Here is an 18,717-nt window from a genome sequence, read left to right as displayed (position 1 = left end):
GAATAGAATATAATTATGGAATAGAATAGAAAATAGAATAGAGAATATGGGAACAGAATAAAAACAGGAATAGAACAGAATAGAGTAGAATAGAATAGAATTTGAAAATAGAATAGAGAATATGGGAATAGAATAAAAACAGGAATAGAATAGTATAGAACAGAATAGAGTTATGGAATAGAATATAATTATGGAATAGAATAGAAAATAGAATAGAGAATATGGGAATAGAATAAAAACAGGAATAGAACAGAATAGAGTAGAATAGAATAGAATTTGAAAATAGAATAGAGAATATGGGAATAGAATAAAAACAGGAATAGAATAGAAAATGAATAGAATAGAATAGAATAGAATTTGAAAATAGAATATAGAATAGAATAGAATAGAATAGAGAATATGGGAACAGAATAAAAACAGGAATAGAATAGTATAGAACAGAATAGAGTTATGGAATAGAATATAATTATGGAATAGAATAGAAAATAGAATAGAGAATATGGGAACAGAATAAAAACAGGAATAGAACAGAATAGAGTAGAATAGAATAGAATTTGAAAATAGAATAGAGAATATGGGAATAGAATAAAAACAGGAATAGAATAGTATAGAACAGAATAGAGTTATGGAATAGAATATAATTATGGAATAGAATAGAAAATAGAATAGAGAATATGGGAATAGAATAAAAACAGGAATAGAACAGAATAGAGTAGAATAGAATAGAATTTGAAAATAGAATAGAGAATATGGGAATAGAATAAAAACAGGAATAGAATAGTATAGAACAGAATAGAGTCATGGAATAGAATATAATTATGGAATAGAATAGAAAATAGAATAGAGAATATGGGAACAGAATAAAAACAGGAATAGAACAGAATAGAGTAGAATAGAATAGAATTTGAAAATAGAATAGAGAATATGGGAATAGAATAAAAACAGGAATAGAATAGAAAATGAATAGAATAGAATAGAATAGAATTTGAAAATAGAATCTAGAATAGAATAGAATAGAATAGAGAATATGGGAATAGAATAAAAACAGGAATAGAATAGTATAGAACAGAATAGAGTCATGGAATAGAATATAATTATGGAATAGAATAGAAAATAGAATAGAGAATATGGGAACAGAATAAAAACAGGAATAGAACAGAATAGAGTAGAATAGAATAGAATTTGAAAATAGAATAGAGAATATGGGAATAGAATAAAAACAGGAATAGAATAGAAAATGAATAGAATAGAATAGAATAGAATTTGAAAATAGAATCTAGAATAGAATAGAATAGAATAGAGAATATGGGAATAGAATAAAAACAGGAATAGAATAGTATAGAACAGAATAGAGTCATGGAATAGAATATAATTATGGAATAGAATAGAAAATAGAATAGAGAATATGGGAATAGAATAAAAACAGGAATAGAACAGAATAGAGTAGAATAGAATAGAATTTGAAAATAGAATAGAATAGAATAGAATTTGAAAATAGAATAGAGAATATGGGAATAGAATAAAAACAGGAATATAATAGAAAATTAGATTAGAATAGAATAGAACAGAATATAGAACGGAAAATAGAATAGAGAATATGGGAATAGAATAAAAACAGGAATAGAATAGTATAGAACAGAATAGAGTCATGGAATAGAATATAATTATGGAATAGAATAGAAAATAGAATAGAGAATATGGGAACAGAATAAAAACAGGAATAGAACAGAATAGAGTAGAATAGAATAGAATTTGAAAATAGAATAGAGAATATGGGAATAGAATAAAAACAGGAATAGAATAGAAAATGAATAGAATAGAATAGAATAGAATTTGAAAATAGAATATAGAATAGAATAGAATAGAATAGAGAATATGGGAATAGAATAAAAACAGGAATAGAATAGTATAGAACAGAATAGAGTCATGGAATAGAATATAATTATGGAATAGAATAGAAAATAGAATAGAGAATATGGGAATAGAATAAAAACAGGAATAGAACAGAATAGAGTAGAATAGAATAGAATTTGAAAATAGAATAGAATAGAATAGAATTTGAAAATAGAATAGAGAATATGGGAATAGAATAAAAACAGGAATATAATAGAAAATTAGATTAGATTAGAATAGAATAGAACAGAATATAGAACGGAAAATAGAATAGAGAATATGGGAATAGAATAAAAACAGGAATAGGACAGGATAGAACAGAATGGGATGGAATAGGAGCTGGAAGGGACCTTGGAGGTCTTCTAGTCCAACCCCTTTGCTCAAGCAGGAAACCTCATACTATTTCAGACAAGTGGCTGTCCAGGCTTTTCTTAAAATCCTCCCGTGGTGAAGCACCCACAATTTCTGGAGGCAAGCCGTTCAGAATTTAATTCTTCTCACTATTGTGAAGTTTCTCCTTAATTCCGGGTTGCTTTTCTCCTTGATTAGTTTCCAGAGAGTAGCTTGACACCCCGCTTCTTTGGGGCAGCCCCTCAGATATTGGAACCACTGCTCTCATGTCCCCCCACCACAGTCCTTCTTATCTCTAAGACCGGCCACACCCAAATCCTGCCACCGTTCTTTGTATGTTTTAGTCTCTCCAGAGCGTTAATCCACTTACTTCGTCGCTCTTCTATGCACTTTTCCCAGAGCCTCAACATTGTTTTTGTAATCTGGTGACCAAAACTGCATGCAGGATTCCAGGTAGGGCCTTACTAAAGTTTTACAAAGCAAGTACTACTCCTTCGCTTGATTTGGATTCTATGCCTCTGTTTATAACAACCCAAGATTGTCGCAAAGGTCCTTTTTAATTCAGGAGGCAACTAGACTTTCTTGTTTTTTTTCTTTGAAGACGTTTCACTTCTCATCCAAGAAGCTTCTTCGGCTCTGACTAGATGGTGGGGGAAGGACCGTTAGGAATATAAGTTACCTAACAGGTATTTATGGGTTGGAAAATATATAAACCAGGATAGACGTTTTAATACTGTCTCTTTAAGAGAATACTAAATCTGTAATTGGGTGTGGTTTCTCAAACGGCCATAAGATGGAGCCAGAAACCTGGGTTGTCTTAGTTTTAGTCTCAGAAGAGAGTGTGTCTCAGTGAGTCTCTGTTTCCTTCTGTTGGAGAGTATTGCCGTCCCTCCATTTTTCCTAATTGACTGATATTCTTGGATTTGATGTAAGTCTGTTAGTGAACTGTTTTTGATACTGGAATTTGATATTGGATTATCCCTGGACTGAAAACTGACTTGACTTACCTGTGACTGACTTTGGACTGCTTATTTTGAACTTTGCTTAAAAGTTTCTGGAAGTAAAAACCTACATTTACTGTACAGTGTATCTGTGTGCTGGGTGTGTATTATTCAAACACTTCTCTCACTACGTCTCCCTGTATGCGCTCATTCTCCTAACGGGGAATTACCTCAACAAGGATTGGTGTTCCTTGCAAACAGCTGGTGATTTGCATCCTTTTAGAGGGTCGTTGAGGCCGCTTGGAGGTTTATCTGTGTCCTCAGGGTCATCTGAATGGTGCAAATGATTCCCGTAGTCTGAATTTTTTTCTCTGGAATCCATTCTGGACACAGATAAACTTCCAAGTGGCCTCAACAAGTGGCCTAAAAGGATGCAAATGACCAGCTGTCTGCAAGGAATATAAATCCTTCCCTGCCCCTACCATCCAGTCAGAGCTGAAGAAGCTTCTTGAGTGAGTAGCGAAACGTCTTCAAAAGAAAAACCAAGAAAATCCAGTTGCCTCTTGAAAAAAAAACACCTTTGGAACAACCATGACCTGAATGACTGGATAATCTCTAGACTTTTAACCAAGGATTGTGTTGGCTATTTTGGCTGCTGCCGCACATGGCGGGCTCAGGTTTAAATGATCCTCTACTAAGATTCTGAGGTCCATCTCACTATTGCTATTTTTTGAGCCAGCTTTCATCTACTCTGTACTTGTACCTTTCTCACGCCCCTGTCGGAGTCTGAATGTGAGGAGGAAGCTGAACAGGGAAGGGCACAGTCCACCTGGGCAGAGCAGGGAAGAGGTAGAACAAGGCAGAGGGGGTTCAGAGGAAGACCCAGGTCCACCCCCTCTTCATCCTAGGGCACGCGAGGACGAACGGAGAAGGGAGCAACATGGGCTGCATGGCTTGTGGGGGAGGAAAGGGCCCTGATTCCCTTCATTAGCCACAGCTGGGAATGAGAGATTAAAAGAAATATATGCTGAATGTAGCAGCTGCTGGCAGCAAACGTGAATTTATCCTGTGTTGTCGTTGCTCATCTGTGTTCCTGGTGTCTTCCCAACTGTGTGAGCTTTGCAGTACCTTCAAGTCTGGAATTCTTGCTCCTGCCCTGCCAAACTAATTACTTCAGTTTGGCTTGATTGGACTTAAAGTTACAGTTTGTCCATGTTTTGGACTTGATTCTCTGCAGCCCAAGGCTGTTCCTGGGAGAGTTTTTCTCCAGCCCAGAAGGTAACCTGGACAATGGGGGCAAAGTTGGAGATAATAAAGGGACTCTTATTGCTTATCTGACTGTGCTGCCTTTGTGACACGCCCCTTTGGGTCATCACACATTTGGTTTTTCCTGCCCAGGTGTAAAATCTTGCTTTTCTTCACTTTTCTCCTTTTCCACATTTCAGAAACAAGTCAGATTCTCCTAGGCATCTCATCGTGCGAAAGGTTACGAGAGAAAAGATTTTAGCTAGGGAAGCAACCTACAACCAAGTAACTTACGTAAGTCCCTTTTTAAAAGTGTCACTGAAACTTCGAGCAATCTCTAAAGATATGTTGTAAGTCGAGGACAATCTGTTTAGAAAAAAAAAGTATATCCCTATTTTCTCTATTGACTTATAATAATCCAGACACCCAAAGTCGTAAGGAGATGGATGGGGATAATTAAAGCTTTAAACGTCGCTCTCTATTTGAGCCGTGTTCAGATGCCTGGAGCCCAGACGTGTAACGATAATCACAAACATGATGGAGAGAGAAAGAAATTGAGAAAAGAACAGCGGTAATTTAGCGTTAATTGGCCTGGGTTCAGATGGATGTTTCCTCTGAGTTAATTTTTTAAGGCTTGGCTAATTTTTAATCGGATTTACTTTCTAAGCATCACATTCTGCAGTTGTGCTAAGAATACAAAACCCAGGTGGCTGGGCTCCAGTTGTGCCAAGACTACAAGACCCAGTTATGCTAAGACTACAAGACCCAAATGCCTGGGCCACCCAAAACGTTTGCCCCAGGAGCTAAACGTTCAGATCAAACATCAAATTTTGATGGAAAATTCAGATCAAGGATGACGTTGTGCTAAGACTACAAGATCCAGTTGTGCTAAGACTACAAGACCCAGGCGGCTGGGCCCCAATTGTGCCAAGACTACAAGACCCAGTTGTGCTAAGACTACAAGACCCAAATGCCTGGGCCACCCAAAACGTTTGCCCCAGAAGCGAAATGTTCAGATCAAACATCAAATTTTGATGGAAAATTCAGATCAAGGATGAAGTTGTGCTAGGACTACAAGATCCAGTTGTGCTAAGACTACAAGACCCAGGTGTCTGGGCCCCAGTTATGCTAAGACTACAAGACCCAGTTGTGCTGACTACAAGACCCAGGCATCTGGGCCCCAGTTGTGCCAAGACTACAAGACCCAGTTGTGCTAAGACTACAAGACCCAGGCGGCTGGGCCCCAGTTGTGCCAAGACTACAAGACCCAGTTGTGCTAAGACTACAAGACCCAGGTGGCTGGGCCCCAGTTGTGCCAAGACTACAAGACCCAGTTGTGCTAAGACTACAAGACCCAGGCGGCTGGGCCCCAGTTGTGCCAAGACTACAAGACCCAGTTGTGCTAAGACTACAACACCCAGGTGGCTGGGCCCCAGTTGTGCCAAGACTACAAGACCCAGTTGTGCTAAGACTACAAGACCCAGGTGGCTGGGCCCCAGTTGTGCCAAGACTACAAGACCCAGTTGTGCTAAGACTACAAGACCCAGGCGGCTGGGCCCCAGTTGTGCCAAGACTACAAGACCCAGCTGTGCTAAGACTACAAGACCCAGGTGGCTGGGCCCCAGTTGTGCCAAGACTACAAGACCCAGTTGTGCTAAGACTACAAGACCCAGGTGGCTGGGCCCCAGTTGTGCCAAGACTACAAGACCCAGTTGTGCTAAGACTACAAGACCCAGGCGGCTGGGCCCCAGTTGTGCCAAGACTACAAGACCCAGCTGTGCTAAGACTACAAGACCCAAGCGTCTGGGTCCCAGTTGTGCCAAGACTACAAGACCCAGTTGTGCTAAGACTACAAGACCCAGTTGTGCTAAGACTACAAGACCCAGGTGGCTGGGTCCTAGTTGTGCCAAGACTACAAGACCCAGTTGTGCTAAGACCACAAGACCCAGGCGGCTGGGCCCCAGTTGTGCTAAGACTACAAGACCCAGTTGTGCTAAGACTACAAGACCCAGGCGTCTGGGCCCCAATTGTGCCAAGACTACAAGACCCAGTTGTGCCAAGACTACAAGACCCAGTTGTGCTAAGACTACAAGACCCAGGTGGCTGGGCCCCAATTGTGCCAAGACTACAAGACCCAGTTGTGCTAAGACTACAAAACCCAGGCGTCTGGGCCCCAATTGTGCCAAGACTACAAGACCCAGTTGTGCTAAGACTACAAGACCCAAATGCCTGGGCCACCCAAAATGTTTGCCCCAGAAGCAAAACGTTCAGATCAAACATCACATTTTGATGGAAAATTCAGATCAAAGATGGAAGATTAAGAATATATAAACATCCACATTTGCCATTTTTAAGTATGTTAGATTTTTAGTGCAGGAAGTCCTCGACTTCCAACAGTTCATTTAAATGACCCATTCAAAATTACAGCAGCACCCAAAACAGGGACTTAGGATTGGTGCTCACACTTACGGCGGTTGCAGCCTCCCTGTGGTCACATGATCAAAATCCGGCCACTTGGCCACTGATTCACATTTACAGTGGTCGCAGCTGTCCTGGGGTCACATGACCCCCATTTGCGACCTCCTAACGAGCTAAATCAACGGGGAAGCCAGATTCACTTAACAACCAGGTGACTAATTTAACATCTGCAGTGATTCACTTAACGACTGTGGCAAGGATGGTCATAAAATGGGGCAAAACTCACTTAAGAACTGCCTCGCTTCACAAGGGGAGTTTGGAGCTCCACTGTCGTCGTAAGTCAAGGACTTTCCTGTGGCAAGAGAAATGGGGCCTCAGGTATGATTTTTTTTCAAACTATTGGAAAAGGTTCTATTCACCTGAAGTGGCGTAGGATTTCCTGCCTAGGCAGGGGGTTGGACTAGAAGACCTCCAAGGTCCCTTCAACTCTATTATCCTTCCTTCCTTCCTTCCTTCTTCATCTCTTTCCCATTCTTCCTTCCCATCTCCCTTCCTTCCTCTTTCCCTCCCTTCCTCTCAATCCCATCTCCTCCCCGTTCTTTCTTTCTTTCTTCCTTCCTTCCTTCCTTCCTTCCTTCCTTCTTCCTCCCTCCTCCTCCCAACTTTCCCCCCTCCTTCCTTCCTTCTCTCCTTTGACCATTTCTCATCTTCCTTCCTTCGTTCCTTCCTTCCTTCCTTCCTCCTTCCTCCTCCCAACTTTCCTCCCTCCTTCCTTCCTTCTCTTTGACCATTTCTCATCTTTCTTCCTTTCTTCCTCCCTCCCTCCCACCCTTTCCTTCCTTCCTCTATTCTTTCTCCCTTCCTCCTCCTCCTACATCCCTCCCCCTTCCTTCCTTCCTTCTTCCTCCCTCCCTCCTCCTCCCCCAACTTTCCTCCCTCCTTTCCTTCCTTCGCCTCTTTGACCATTTCTCATCTTCCTTCCTTCCTTCCTCCCTCCCTCCCAACTTTCCTCCCTCCTTTCCTTCCTTCTCCTCTTTGACGATTTCTCATCTTCCTTCCTTCCTTCCTTCCTTCCTTCCTTCCTTCCTTCCTTCCTTCCTTCCTTCCTTCCTTCCTTCCTTCCTTCCTTCCTTCCTTCCTCCCTCCTTCCTTCCCAACTTTCCTCCCTCCTTTCCTTCCTTCTCCTCTCTGACGATTTCTCATCTTCCTTCCTTCTTTCCTTCCTTCCTTCCTTCCTTCCTTCCTTCCTTCCTTCCTTCCTTCCTTCCTTCCTCCCGCATCTGTGGAGATTTTCAAAAAAGAGATTGGACAGCCATTTGTCTGTTTCCTGCCTAGGCAGGGGGGTGGACTAGAAGACCTCCGAAAGAAAACAAGCAAGAAAAACAGATTTTGGGGGGGAACAGTTTTTCAAAGGGGCGACAAGGAGGACAGTCAGAAAAATGACCTCATGTTTGTCATGGTGACGCTGAGGTAAATTATTCTCGGGCAGCTGGAAAATGACACGGCCAGTCACTTGGTCGGAAAAAATCCTCATGAAAAATTATATTCTTGGAGGACTCTTAATTTTAATTTAATTTTAAATGAACTGGGAGAACAATTAACCAATGGAACAACTTTCCTCCAGAAGTTGCGAATGCTCCAACACTGGAAGTTTTTAAGAAGAGATTGGATAACCATTTGTCTGAAGTGGTGTCGGCTTTCCTGCCTAGGCAGGGGGTTGGACTAGAAGACCTCCAAGGGTCCCTTCCAACTCTGTTATTCTATTCTATTCTAACTTAGACCTCCAGATGAAAAAGTGACAACCCCCCTCCCCAAAAATGGAAGTGAGCCCCCAAACCGGTTAGAATGCGGTATTGCAGGCTGATTCGATCCTGACTAGGTCAAGATTGACTCAGCCTTCCGTCCTTCCGAGGTGGGTAAAATGAGGACGCAGATGTCTTACATATTGGCAAAAAAAAACAACCCAGAAAATAAAATACAAGCTGAATAGTCAAGACCTTGTTGATGATCCAAACTCTGTCAAGGATCTTGGAATACTCATCTCAAATGATCTAAGTGCTAGAGCCCACTGTAACTACATACCCAAAAAGGCATTAAGAGTTGTTAACCTAATCCTACGTGGCTTTTTCTCCGGTAATATTACGCTACTAACTAGAGCATGCAAAACATTTGTTGGACCAATACTCAAATACAGCTCATCAGTCTGGAACCCGCATTACGTATCTGATATTAACCCAGTTGAGAAAGTCCAGAAATATTTCACAAGAAGAGTTCTCCACTCCTCTACTCGTTGTAGAAGACCTTATGCCACCAGACGTGAAATTCTAGACCTAGAAAACCTAGAACTACGCCGCCTTCGGTCCGATCTAAGTATAGTATATAAAATCATACATTGCAATGTCCTACCTGTCAATGAATACTTCAGCTTCAACCATAACAACACAAGAGCAAACAATAGTTACAAACTCAAGGTTAATCGCGCCAAACTTGATTGCAGGAAATATGACTTCAGCAACAGAGAGGTCAATGTCTGGAATACTCTACCTGACTCTGTGGTTTCTTCCCCAAACCCCCAAAACTTTAACCTTAGACTGTCTACTATTGACCTCACCCCTTTCCTAAGAGGTCTGTAGGGAGCGTGCATAAGCGCACCAACGTGCCTACCGTCCCTGTCCTATTGCTTCTTTTTATTTTTCTTATACGTATCCATGTATTCATACCTGTGTTTATACTTGTACCTCTTATCTTATAAGCACTTGACCAAATAAAATAAATACATAACATAAAAATAAATTGCTGGGGGCAAAAAAAGGCTGGCTCTTAATTTAAACCGCTTAGAGAGGGCTGCAAAGCACTAGGAAGCGGGATATAAGTCTAAGGGCTTATTGACATGTTGAGACAGGCTGAGCACCAGCCTTTTCGGCTTAGTAAGATCTCCCCTCTCCCCCCATAAACTCCCCCCAAAATCCTGCCCAGAGTCCTGGTTGTCGTTCCACCCCCCACCCCCACCCCATGAAACCATGTCCGGGACACAAAGCCCTTTACTTGGAGGATATAACACAATCCGGAAGAGTCGCGTAGAAAAAAATATATTATAAAGGCCTTCAGAAAACCGGGCCAAAAATCACAAAGGCCCCCCTTTTTTTTTTTGTTAATAGACCATCCGGCGGAAATACTTTATTTTCGGCAGCCGAAAATAAAAACGAACAGGAACCGAATACACTTGGCTCTCGTTTGATCCAAGAAGGGTTTATTTTAATTTCTTAGTTGGGGGAAGTGGGGGGAAGGGGAGGAAAATTGGTCCTGAAATCACTGGCACGTCTACTACGGGCGCTGGGATGGCTGCTTAAAATCTTAAAAAGTTAGTTGCAAACATCGGAAAGAGTAAGAACTGGGCAGAAAAAAAAAGTAGCCCTTTGCTGACATCTACTGGTCATGTAAGGTATCGGAGAGTCCGGGTCCAGTAATCCTCGACTTATAATGGGTTTCGTACCGACCGTTTGAAGGTATTGTGGGAAGCGACACCCCCACCTTTCTAGAGAGAGAAATATCTGGGGGGATATGAAAAGAGGCAGACCGTTAGATTTCCCCCAAAGGAGAAATGGAGAAACGTGTTTTTAAAGGCAGAAAGCAACGCCCAACAACCTCCAGCAGAGGCCTGAAGTCTTTAGAGAGAGATATTTTGTGCTGAATAAGAAATCCAGGCTAAAGTGACGACGGCACTGAAAAAAGGGAGTTATGCCCATTTTTCACACTTATGACCGCTGCAGCATCCCCGTGGCCACCTGATCAAAATTCAGACCTACTGGCCATTTAGGGTTATAGCAGCCTGATCCAGAAGCCCGACAAGGCGGCTGCAGAGCGAACCTGAGTGAAGCTTCCGGGAAATACAGGTAGTTCTCAATTTATGACGGGTTGTTAAGCTACGACGGGCTTGCTCCGCGACCTCCCCACAAAAAAGGTTGCAAAATTGGGTCTGGCCACGTGGTGTCCTGCTTAATGGCCGTAATTCTGGGGCTTAATTATGGTCTTTTTCCAGGTCCCCATCTAACCTCTTAACCTTTGCAGCCGGGTAGTAACAGCCAACCAACGAGGCTTCCAAAGTTACTCGGAAGAAGACACAAAAGACCCACAAACACACACACACACACACGGGCAGAACTGCACTGACGCACAAGAGAAACGTTCACACTGGAACCAAGGAAGATGGAAGCAGAGCCGCCATTCAGACCTGCTGTCTTCTGAGCTAGTAAACTGAGGAACACCTTCACCTTTTCAGGTACCAGTTTCGTAACAGTCTCCTCTCACACTCACACCTAAGTTACGCTCTAGGAGTTATTTGGGCTCATCCTGGAGAAAATCAATCTAGGGCCCCGGCAGTCACTCAAAGGCGACACCAACAACGGCAATCCCTCCGTCCACCTGTCCAGCCATCTTAAAATCCAGACCTTCCTTCCTCTTCCTCCCCTTCCTTGCTCCCTCCCTCCCTCCCTCCCATCCTCCTTCTCCCCCTCCCTCCCTCCTCCCTCCCTCCCCTTCCTTGCTTCCTCCTTCCTCCCTCTGCCCCTTCCTCTCTCCCTCTTTCCTCCCTCGCTTCCTTGCCTTCCTTGTTTCCTCTTTTCCTCCCATCCTCTTTCTCCTTCCTTCCCTTGCTTCCTCCTTCCGCTCCTTCCTCTCTCCTTCTTCCTTCCTTCCTTCCTTCCCTCCCCTCCCCTTCCTTCCTCCTTCTCCTTCCTTCCCTTGCTTCCTCCTTCCGCTCCTTCCTCTCTCCTTCTTCCTTCCTTCCTTCCTTCCTCCCCTTCCTTCCTCCTTCTCCTTCCTTCCCTTGCTTCCTCCTTCTGCTCCTTCCTCTCTCATTCTTCCTTCCTTCCTTCTGCCCTCCCCTTCCTTCCTCCTTCTCCTTCCTTCCCTTGCTTCCTCCTTCCGCTCCTTCCTCTCTCCTTCTCCTTCCTTCCTTCTGCCCTCCCCTTCCTTCCTTCCTTCCTCCTTCTCCTTCCTTCCCTTGCTTCCTCCCTTTCTCTGCCACTTCCTCTCTTCCTCTCCTTCCTTCCTTCCTCCTACTCCTCCCTCACTCCCTCCTTGCTTTCTCTTTTCCTCCCATCCTTCTCCTTCCTTCCTTTGCTTCCTCCCTCTCTCCATCTCTCTCCTTCCTCCCTCCCTCCGTTCCTCCCTCCCTCCGTTCCTCCCTCCTTCCCACCTTACTGCCTTCCTTCCTTGCTTGCTTGCTTCCTCTCCTTCCTTCATTGCTGCCTTCCTTCCTTTCCTCCCTCTCTCCCTCCCACTTCCGTCTCCTCCCTCCCTCTCTCTTTCCCCACCTTTGCAGGCAGGATTGCTCTTCCTCCTGGCACACAATGTGGGGATTGACTATCTCAAGAGCTCCCTGGGCATCAGGCTCTGGGAGCTGCCAACTGGCTGTGTGGACGGCCGATGGGCTAGATGACCTCCAAGGGCCCTGCCCATCTCACATTGCTTTGCTAAAACCTGTCCAGGCCCCCTTGAGAATTTCCAGCAAGCTGGGAATCTCCACGGATGCGAGATACTTCTCAAGGCAGAGGAATCACCTAAGTGCGCCTCCATTCTCTTGGAAGACATTTTGAAAAAAATAAAGACAATTTCAAAAAATGGAAGTGACAAATATTCCTTTACTCACTGGGTACCCCTCGGTTTTCTTCTGACACCACTTCAAGAGCGCGTTCCGCTTCGAGCCGCCATATTCCCTCGCCAACGCAGCCAACGGGTCTTTCCTTTCCACACTACAAGCCGGAAGAATAACAGAATGAAAAAAGCCAGAAGGAACCTTGGGAGGTCATCAAGTCCAACCCCCCTGCTCAAGGCAGGAGCCCCTATACTATTTCAGACAAAGGGCTGTCCAGCCTCTTCTTAAAAATAAAAGTAAAAAAGTACTGAAAAGGAAAGTCCTACACTCAGGCAAGGAAAACCCAAAGGACACCTATAATAGACTGGGTGGAACCAGGCTCAATAGCAGGAACTGGGAGGAGGATCTCGGAGTCTTAGTGGACAACCAGCTGAATAGGAGCCGATGTTGTGCAGCAGCAGCCAAAAAAGCCAATGCAATCCTAAGTTGCATGAACAGAGGGATACAATCGAGATCAAGGGAGGGACTAATACCACTCTGTAAAGCCTTAGTAAGGCCACACCTAGAGTACTGCGTCCAGCTTTGGTCACCACACTATAAAAAAGATGTTGAGACTCTGGAAAAAGTGCAGAGAAGAGCAACCAGGAGGATGAGGGGACTGGAGGCTAAAACATACGATGGACGGTTGCAAGAACTGGGCCTGGCTGGTCCAGGGAAGAGAAGGACCAGGGGAGACAGGAGAGCAGCCTTCCAATATTTGAGGGGCTGCCCCAGAGAGGAGGAAGGGGTCAAGCTATTTTCCAAAGCACCAGAAGGCCAGACATGGAACAATGGATGGAAACTGAACAAGGAGAAATTCAACCTGGAAATAAGGAAGAATTTTCTGACAGGGAGAACAATCTACCCATGGAACAGAAATTCCCTTCAGAAGTTGTGGGAGCTTCATCCCTGGAGGCTTTCAAGAAGAGACTGGACTGCCATCGGTCAGAAATGGTGTAGGGTCTCACGCTTGGGCGGGGGGTTGACCTACAAGGTCCCTTCCCACTCTGATTATCTGTAATCTGTTAAAAGCCTCCAGTGATAGAGCGCTCACAACTTCTGGTGGCACGCTGTTCCACTGGCTAATTGTTCTAAATATCTGGAAATTTCTCCTTAGTTCTAGATAGCTACTCTCTTTATATTCGTCTTCTTGTCCTAAATTTCGCCTTCTCCTTGGTTGGCCGGCACAGGAATTCTGGGAATTGAAGTCTGCAAGTCATAACCTTGCCCTATACAGGTAGTCCTTGGCTGACGACCGTAACTGAGCCCAATTTTTTCCTCCGTTGCTAAACGAGGCATGTGCGAAGCGAAGGTTGCGACCATATTATGACCTTTCTTGCTGCAGGGTTGCTCCGCAGGAATCACGGCCGTTGTTAAGCGAGTCGCACAGTTTTCCAGTGAATTCGGCTCGTTACGACGGTCGCAAAAGGGGAAAAAAAATCACGTGGCCTCGGAAACACTTGTCAGAAATATGAGTCAGTGGCCAAGCCTCTGAGTTTTGATCACCATCGATCACAGGGTCATTCCTTACATGTGAAATTGGTCCCAAGTCGCAGGGTTTTTTATTTTTTTCAGCGCCACCCTAACTTCGAACGGTCGGTAAACAAATGGTCGTAAGTCCAGGACTACCTGTAACTGGCACCCACACCCACAAACACACACACATCTTACCTCACAAGCAACTACTTGACTCACCTGAGTTTGCTGGGTGGTTTCAAACCGCTGGGCGTGGACGTGAACATCCGTCCGGCGAAGGCCAGGTTGGGGGGCTTGCTCAGCGATTCCAGGGAGGGGCTCTTGCGTAGGAACGGGTCTGGTTTCATCTCTTCGTTCCTCCCTTTGAGCAGATCTTGGGAGGAAAGGACGAGAAGAAACCCCCACGCCAAAATTTAGACATAACATAGAATTAAGTAAAACTCCACACTGGCGACAGGAAAGGCCTCCGGCCCGTAAAAACACTCCACTTCGTTCGGCTGCCCAGACTCCACCTCGCAAGGGATGACAGGGTCGTTAAAAGTGGATGATGACTTTAGTGGGTCACACACCTCAATTATTCTTTGGTCAACCATTTGAGCGGCTGCAAAAGCCCACCGTGCGAATGGTGCGGTGGCCTAGAGGCGGAATTCTCGCCTCTCAATCAGGAAACTGTCATGCCCCTGTTGGAGTCTGATTCCGAGGGGGAACTTGAGCAGCTGACAGGGAGCATGAGTGTGGCTCCGCTGGCTGCGGAGGAAACTGGGGAAGGGCAAAGTCCGGCTGGGCATTCAGAGGAAGACCCAGGCCCAACCCTCTCTTCATCCTAGGGCACTCAGGGAGGAACGGAGAAGGGAGCAACCTGAGTTACATGGCTTACGGGGGAGGAAAGGGTCCTGAGCGCCTTCATTAGCTGCAGTTGGGAAAACAGGATTTAAAAAGGGTGTTTGCACACAGCACGTCGCTGGAAGCAAAGCGTGCATTATCTTTGTTTGTCAAGTCTTATCTGGGTTCTGGCGTCCTCCCACCTGTGTGTGTTTCGTTATCTTTTGAAATCTGCAATTCCTTATCCTACCCTGTCCCGTTAATGGCTGCAGCGTGGTTTGTGTTGGTTTTTATTTATAATTTATATGTACTTTGGGTTCGGACTGAATTTCTTCCCTTTAAAAACTGTTCTTGGGAGATTTTATTTTTTTCTCCAGCCGATGATAACTGGACATTGGGGGTCAAGTTGGAGGAATTAAAGGGACTTCTACCTACTAGTGGGACTTGGTTGCTTTTGTGCCACGCCCCTTTGGGTCATCACAGAAACTCTGTGAGTTCGATCCTAGGTAAGCGGCGGATATTTCTCTCTCTGGGCAGTGAGAATATATCTGCTGAATAAAACTCCACACTGGCAACAGGAAGGGCAGGTGGCCAGTAAAAACACTCCGCTCCATTCAATTGCTCAGACTCCACCCTGCAAAGGATTACGGAGTCGTTAAAAGAGGATGAGGATGATTTTGGGTGCTTCTTCTTTGCACCAACGGTGCGTTTGAACCCTGTGCCTCATTCCACGGCAGGAGGAGGCGTAATTTTGGAATAAAACGACATGACAAGATTCTCAGGCAGCCTCTCCATCAGAGCGATCAGCAGAAGAATATTGAAAATAATCAGTAAATACAATTTGCGCCAAGAACTGTGGCACCAGGTGTGTATTGTCTATTCTTTTTCCTGGCTGTAATTATCATTTTTTTTTTCCAAGAATCAAGAACTCCCTAAAGAGATTTCTAACTCGGGTCGTCTCTGAGGCTGCGGTTTGGAAGCTGCTAAAACAAATTCTTTCTATGGTTTTTCATTGCGCGTGTTCGTTGTGTCTACATAATTTAAGTGTCTACACAATTAAGGCAACAACGGAATCCAATCAACTTTAATGTGTTCACTCCGGCTTGGAAAACAAACACATCCAGACTGTTGCATCTGAGACCCAAAGAATCGAAGACTCCTTAAAAATGTGACTCTTTATTAAAAGCCACACCTGGGATTTTGTATCCAGGTTTGGTCTCCATATTATGAAAATAATAACAATAATAATGGTGATGATGGATAAATGAAAAAATACCTACGCAGGAGGAAATTATCAAGAAAATCATGGACTGTGCCGAAATGAGTAAATTGCCATTTGAAATTACAGAACAAAAAGATAAAACGATTTTATATGACGTGGGATTTATTTTATCAAGGGTTAGATAAAAAGACACGGTAAGGAAATAGATTAGGAAGCTCTACAATAAAAGTTAATCGATTGATGTAGAATACAATATAAAATATATAACCGTTGGATGAATGTATAAGATTAAACCATTATGAAATTTAGAATATCTCGTACAGAATGATGGAAAAATAGCTCAGTCAAAGGAATGATTAATAATTGATATTAGATAAGCGCATGTTAGATTGACAAGGGGAGAATTTATGCAACTTGTGAGTAACGGTAAAAAAATAGGATAGCAGAAAAGATTGTAACCAACTGACAGACTGTATATCATTGAAAGATGGTTTTATGTTTTTATGTTTTGTCTGTATGTTTGTTGTGAAAAATAAAAAACTTTACAAAATAATAATAATAATAATAATAATGATGGAATGGGCAGGATTTGTCTCCTAGCTGATAAAATACAGTAACTTCCCCTTCCCACTGCTGGTCTAATGGGCACATAGCTTTCCCTTGACTTCTAAACAGTTCACTTAGTGTCCGTTCAGTTACGGCGGCAGTGGGAAAAGGGCTGTTTTTCACACGTACGACCGTTGCAGCCACGTGATCATAATTCGGACGTTTTGCAAGCGACTCATAGTTACGACTATCGCAGCAGGGGGTCGCGTGATCCCCTTTTGCGAACTTCTGACCGGCCAAGTCCACGGGGGGTGGGGAGGTGGGAGCCAGTTTCACTTAACAACCGTGTTCCCAACTGAACGGCGGCAGGGATTCGCTTAATGACCGAGGCGAGAAAGATCGTAGAACGAGGCCAAACTCATTCCGCCAAGGTCTCGGTTAACAATGAGGAAACTCGGGGTTTCCATGGTGGCCGTTAAGTCGAGAACTGCCTGGGTATATTAACGCGTAGGGCTGTGGCTGCAGGATGATTATTTAGCTCCTGTGTTATTATTATTATTATTATTTTAAATTCCTTCCCCTTTTATGGGCTGGGAGACGCCAGCTAGTTTTGGATTTCATCCCAGAACACGGTGCAATGGCTTTGGCACCTGTGGCATTCGGGCACGAGTTCAAATAGGCCGATGTCCCTGCCGAGTTTCCACCCGGCCTCGGATAAGTCCAATAATGCTGAATAACGCAAAAGGGAAAACGATGGCTCCTTGGAGACAGAGCTGTGGAAATATCTCAGGAGGGATGAACCAAGAGGTTGGTAGGTCCTACCTGCGTTCCTCCTGCCAGGTGGACAGCTAAAGAGACGGGAAATAGCAAGAGCCCTTCAATTGATAAACCACTTCACGGTGCTTTTACAGTCCCTTTCTAAGCGGTTTATAGAGCCAGCCTCTTGCCCCCAACAATCTGGGTCCTCGTTTTACCGACCCTGGAAGGAGGGAAGGCTGAGTCAAGGTTGAACTGGTCAGGATCGAACTGCTGGCTATGGGTAGAGTTTGCCTGCAATACTGCATTACAACCACTGCACTGGTTTCCTTCCTTCTCCTTGTTTTCCTTCTTTCTTTCTTTCTTTCTTGTTTTCCTTCTTTCCTTCCTTCTCCTTGTTTCCATTCCTTCCTTTTTGTTTTCCTTCCTTCCTTCTCGTTTCCCTTCCTTCCTTCTCATTTTCCTTCCTTCCTGTTTGCCTTCCTTGTTTCCCGTTTCCCTTCCTTCCTTTCTTCCTTCCTTCCTTCCTTCCTTCCTTCTCATTTCCCTTCCTTCATTCTCCTTGTTTCCCTTCCTTCCTTTCCCTTTCCTTCCTTCCTTCCTTCCTTCCTTCTCCTTATTTTCCTTCCTTCATTCTCCTTGTTTCCCTTCCTTCCTTCCTTTCCCTTCCTTCCTTCTCCTTATTTTCCTTCCTTCCTTCCTTCCTTCCTTCTCATTTTCCTTCCTTCATTCTCCTTGTTTCCCTTCCTTCCTTCCTTTCCCCTTCCTTCCCCTTTCCTTCCTTCCTTCCTTCCTTCCTTCCTTCCTTCCTTCCTTCCTTCCTTCCTTCTCCTTATTTTCCTTCCTTCCTTCTCCTTGTTTCCCTTCCTTCCTTCCTTCCTTTTTGTTTTCCTTCCTTCCTTCTCCTTATTTTCCTTCCTTCCTTCCTTCCTTCCTTCCTTCCTTCCTTCCTTCCTTCCTTCCTTCCTTCACTTCCCAATAGCACCTAGATTAATATACCGCTTCCCAGTGCTTCCCAGCCCTCTCTAAGCGGTTTACAGAGTCAGCCCCTTGCTCCCAACAATCTGGGTCCTCATTTTACCCGTCTCGGAAGGACGGAAGGCTGAATCAACCTTGAGCCGGGTGAGATTCGAACTGCAGGCAGCCGGCCATCAGCAGAAGTAGCCTGCAGAAAGCTGGCTTCTTTTCACACGGGGAGATAAACTGGTGCCAGTCTTTTTTCTTCTTATTCTTCTTATTAAATGGAATGATGACGGAATACTGGGGTTGAAAGGGACCTTGTGAGGTCTTCTACTCTAACCTCCCACCCTTACATCATCCTGGAGAAACGGCTGTTGGATCTGTTCTTGAAAACCTCCAGCAATGGAGCCCCCACAACTCCAGGGGCCAAACAGTTTCAATGACTGCAGTGG

At 44.3% G+C, this 18,717-nt stretch overlaps 1 protein-coding gene across 1 annotated transcript in view; it reads right to left on the bottom strand.

The window, feature by feature from the left end:
* SPECC1 (sperm antigen with calponin homology and coiled-coil domains 1) overlaps positions 1-18,717 on the bottom strand; it is a 159,733-nt gene that overhangs the window by 27,836 nt on the left and 113,180 nt on the right. The window contains exons 11-12 of the mRNA XM_087924461.1: positions 14,179-14,332; positions 12,499-12,601 (exon numbers count right to left, since the gene is read on the bottom strand). Of these exons, the coding sequence (XP_087780587.1) occupies positions 12,499-12,601; positions 14,179-14,332 (257 nt within the window). The remainder of the gene's footprint in view (positions 1-12,498; positions 12,602-14,178; positions 14,333-18,717) is intronic.

The sequence above is a fragment of the Pseudonaja textilis genome, chromosome 1 (assembly GCF_049901715.1).
Source record: "Pseudonaja textilis isolate UNSWEBS1 chromosome 1, rPseTex1.2, whole genome shotgun sequence".
Taxonomy (NCBI): domain Eukaryota; kingdom Metazoa; phylum Chordata; class Lepidosauria; order Squamata; family Elapidae; genus Pseudonaja; species Pseudonaja textilis.
Note: the sequence above shows the minus strand (reverse complement) of the source record. Positions and strands in the feature narration are given on the sequence as shown.